Source organism: Eurypyga helias, unplaced genomic scaffold, assembly GCF_000690775.1.
Source record: "Eurypyga helias isolate BGI_N326 unplaced genomic scaffold, ASM69077v1 scaffold13006, whole genome shotgun sequence".
Lineage (NCBI taxonomy): Eukaryota > Metazoa > Chordata > Aves > Eurypygiformes > Eurypygidae > Eurypyga > Eurypyga helias.
The window spans coordinates 49,988-54,719 of record NW_010258608.1 but is presented as its reverse complement, the minus strand read 5'-3'; the positions used below and the strand labels follow the sequence as shown (position 1 = coordinate 54,719).

The 4,732-nt window shown below is 37.2% G+C and overlaps 1 protein-coding gene across 1 annotated transcript in view; it reads right to left on the bottom strand.

Moving 5' to 3' along the window:
• The window catches only part of LOC104511685 (ERC protein 2-like), a gene marked incomplete at both ends in the record, with an annotated part of 88,624 nt that overhangs the window by 47,617 nt on the left and 36,275 nt on the right, over positions 1-4,732 (bottom strand). The window contains one exon of the mRNA XM_010154401.1: positions 2,214-2,288. Within this exon, the coding sequence (XP_010152703.1) occupies positions 2,214-2,288 (75 nt within the window). The remainder of the gene's footprint in view (positions 1-2,213; positions 2,289-4,732) is intronic.

Here is a 4,732-nt window from a genome sequence, read left to right as displayed (position 1 = left end):
AGGGAAATAACTGCTTCAATGCTTGATCATTCAAAACAAATGTTCCACATTTTTTTCAAAACAAATGCTGTCTGGATTAAGACAATTTAAATTCACTTGAAAACATTCCAAAGCTGGAACTTGTAATGAAAACTGCTGTTTAATCACATGCATTTCAACATCTTACATTTGCCCATTTTCTTTTCAGTATTAGGCCTGCTTTAGACAGGGCAACCCCAAAGGAGTATGTGTTCATTGCAAAAGAAAGAACAGTGTGCCTCAATGCTGCAGCAACACGATTACAGCCTCATCCACGACCGATGAAAGTCCTCCCTCAAAAGATCAGTTTTTTACAAAGTGGAACATTGCACCACACCCGACTCTCCTGGAGACAAACAGAAAAGACTCTACCGTCTTCAGGGACAGACACTGTCCGAGTGGCTGCAACTACAGTCATTGCGTGTGTCATTTGTGTGTCATGTCCCCACCCCATCCCTGCTCTTTTCGAGGAGTTCTGGTGCAGGAAGAGGGATTGCAAAATTTGCAACACAAACTACACTGTTGCTAACCCACATGGAAGGCCATAGATTATTCTAACAGGGTATCTCTGTATCCCACAACTTTTAAATTTAGATTTCTGAATATTAATAGAAAGAGACAAGTTTCTCAGCCAGTATCCTGCCTCTCTGCACACTTAAGGTAACAAGTTACTGCAGAAACACACGTTTTAGATTTCATACAAAGACTTCTGAGAAAAAATAAACAGGGGAGGTCCAAGGCAAATACACATAGGAAGATGAAATACTGAAATTGATGTACCTTCCTTGTTACTCATATATTGCAAATTAGTTATTACCTATTAAAAGGCAGAAACTGCATTTATTAAGTCCTGCTGTTGCTGTAACTGTGTATTTACCACAACGCTCAGACATGCTGAACTCATTTGCTCATAACAGAAGTCACTGGCAAAATGAGGCCTTTAGTTTGCCTTTCCTTTCAAGACTGAAATGAAAGACCATCATTAATGTATTTCAAGCAGCATTGCCAACTCACAATTATCTCTCGTCTCACAGAATTTTTCTTAAAGATGTAAATTCCAGAGTCAAGAATTATGCAAAAATATCAGGTTTTGCTTTTTAAATAATTGTTTTTATGTTCTGTTATTGTGGGGAAAAAAGCCACAACACTTCAGCAATATATATCAAAAAGAGAAAACTAAGGACTTAGATAGGACTTTCATCACATTTTGTGACATCACTCTGCTGACGGAATGAATATTTTCCTTAGATTAGATGTAAAATGATGGCCAAATAACCACCAACAGAAGTACTGTTTTTAAAGATCAAGAAGAAAAACTTTTTACATCGGCCTTGGACAGTTTGTGTTTGCTTGTTTGTCAGTGTATTCCATCTACTTTAGCCCACCTGAAACTTCCTCTCCCTCCCCTACACCCCAAGTCTTTTTAAAAAGCAATATTCAGTCCTCATAATGCTGCACTTGATATTTTTTAAAATCAAATCTTATTAAGAAAACAGAATGAAAGAAATACTAATTATTCCTAGCTTCACAACAAAATAAATTGAGAAGTAAAAGGAAGTATTTAATGATTTAATACTAAGCTATAAATCGAGGTGTTGTAGGTTAACCCAGTGTCACAGCTGCTCATTCACTCCCCCTCAGTGGGAGGGAGGAGAATATCAGTAGAGCAAAAGTGAGAAACCTCACAAGTCAAGATAAAGCCAGTTTCATAGGTAAAGCAAAGCTGCGCACGCAAGCAAAGCAAATTATGGAACTTATTCCCTACTTTCCATCAGCAGGCAAATGCTTAGCTATTTTCAGGAAAGCAGGGTTCATCATGCGTAACAATTACTTGGGAAGACAAATGCTGTAACTCCGAATATCCTCCCCCCACCTTTACAAGCCAAGCATGACGTTCTATGGTACGGAATAATCCTTTGGTTAATTCAGGTCAGCTGTCCTGGCTGTGTTCCCTCCCAGTCTCTTGTCCACCCTCAGCCTACCTGCCGGGGGGAGCAGAGTGAGAGACTGGGAAAGCTTTGAGTCTGTGGAAGCAACAGCTAAAACCTCAGTGTGTTATCAATACCATTTTGGTCCCAAATTCAAAACAGCACCATACATGTTGCTGTGAGGAAAATTAACTCCATCCCAGCCCAACCCAGAACACAAGCTCATGCTACAAAAATAAGATATGGGAAAACATGCAAAGACCATACCTTCATTTCAATAACTGTTTGAAGAGCCTTCGTCTTTGCTGGCTCAGGCTGAAGTTGGGTTCTTCTATGTAGTTCCTGTGGAGGGACACGATAGAAATAAGCCTGACGACTCATCTTTCCATTATTTTAATCACTCATATGAATATATTACAACAAAATAAAAGTGTGATGATTAGAAGCATGTAACTCCAAATGCTACAGGTGCTTTGCTCTCTATACTCCCTCTAGCATCGCTGCAGTGCCTATCTTATATTACAGTCAACTCTGACAGCACATGCGCTATTTCTGAAACCCTTATCAATAATTAATGTCAATGGTGACAAAGCCAGCAACTAATTTCTTAGTCCAAATACAATGCTGCTGTTTCTGCTTAACCATTAAAACTTAATTAATTCAGTTGTGTTACTAATTCAAACACTGTTAAGTCATTTAAAATCTTTTACTGTAGTTTCTTCTAAGTTTTTCATCTAATATCTGAAATAAGCAATTTAAAGTCATATTTAAATTTGACATTTTAAGGATAATTATATAGTGGGTTGACGCTGCACCCTCTGTGGTAACAATTACATTTCAGTTTTCACATTTTCGTACTATTTTTTATGCATCTTAATCCATAGGTAAAAAAATAAAATAGATTGCAATAGTTAAGACATACAGTTAGCAGAATTAATGTCCACTGGTCTTTATAAAAAAGCAGAACTCGGTCTCTTATAAAACACAGGAATCGTATCTTGGTATGAGATATCTCAATAAAAAACATATCTACATAGAACAACGTACTGGGGGAGAGGGGAGGCGTAGGGGTACGTGTTTGTTCTGCATTTTTTTATATATAGAATTAACTCTCCACATTATAAAAAGAAAGAAATCGTTGTGATGCACCTATACAGTGAATCTCTCAATCACCACACCAGCTGTTTTTCTCAGATGAAACAAGTACCTTCACTAAACAAATGTTTTAAAAAATAAGAGTATGTTGTAGATTTGTCATACAATTCTCCTACAAAAGTCATGGAAAAATAGTTGGCCAGTCAAACCATTATCTGATCAGCAAAAATTACAACTAATTCTAAGACCAGACTTTGCTCCCCAAGGCCACATAAACTGAGTTGGAATATAAACAGGATTCCACACATTACCCAGGGAGACAAACCAGAGTTTCCACCCCCTTAGCCAAAGATGAATGGGCTGCCAAAGATGAGTATTCCTAGATGTCTATCATAGCATGAAGCCTTGCCTCATAATACTTTTCCTGTTTGCTTTATGAATCAATCTGATGCTGGCTGACTTAAAAGCTTTTCTTCTCTATCCCTGATGGTAAAATGAAGCAGACTTTAGGATTCTGGAGAAGATCAGAAAATGACTCCCACTTTATTATTCTGTGTGGGTTTTCTTCCAATCAGATTCAAATGTTCGGAGACTCCCACAAGGCTCAGTTCTTGAATTCATGTTGTTCTATGTGTGCATTTTTTCTTTTGGGGTACCTGATTCAGGGACATACTTTTGGGGTACTGATTCAAAGGATACTACCACTTTATGTGCACGATACCTTATACTGATCATTTTACTATCTGAGGTCATCTGGAGGGTTTCAAATTTGCCTGAACAGCTAACCAAGAGGTATTCTGAACATTTCATTAAGTCCTTATAGACTCAGGAAACCAGATTTTTATCCATTACATCATTTTGGGAACGATGCTGCTTTGCCTTTTTAATTTCTTTTAATAAAAAGCCCAGGGAGCCTAATAAAAAACTTGGTTTAAAAAAAAAAAAAACCCAAACCCAACCATCAGGGACAGTTTCTTTTAACTTGAACTGGATTGAATAGAACTCTTGACATATATATCCATGAAAAAAAATACTTGTGCCATCATCTCTGCAACCATCAAGGGCTATACAAACAATCCCTCAGAGATGTACTCATTTATGAAATTACAGTTTCATTATAATCCCTTTATAGGTATCACTGCAATTGGTAGCAGTTCTGAGTAACCACTTTGCACATACAAATTAATTATAATTCTGTATAACCAGATGTTCACACCTGGGATTTCATGATGATGCTTAGCTGTCAAGGTAATTAACGCACCCACACAATATTGACAGGTAATCAGATCTTTTTCTTCATATTAAATTTACTCTAATATTCTTCACTTGTAGACCAAAGTGAGTCTTAAGCCAAAGCCGGCCATTGCTTTCTTCTTCCACCGTTTCTGGGATATTAGATTAGCATCTTGTGTTGGCCTCAAGAGTAACGTCAGCAAACAATTTTGCTACTAATTTAAGCATCAAAAAGTACCAAGAGAAGACAGTCTCTATCGCCTATTTCCTAAAACAATGGTGGAAGTTGAAGTCCTGTTCTTTAGTTCAGAAAACACTAAAAAGGCCTTGCAAGATTTTATCATTGACTGGTATTCAAAATCTACAGCACATATGATAGGCTGAACCTATAACTAATTAAAACCTAAACAAAACTGCCTTTTTATCCCAGTTGTACTATAAGACACTTCATCATTTGG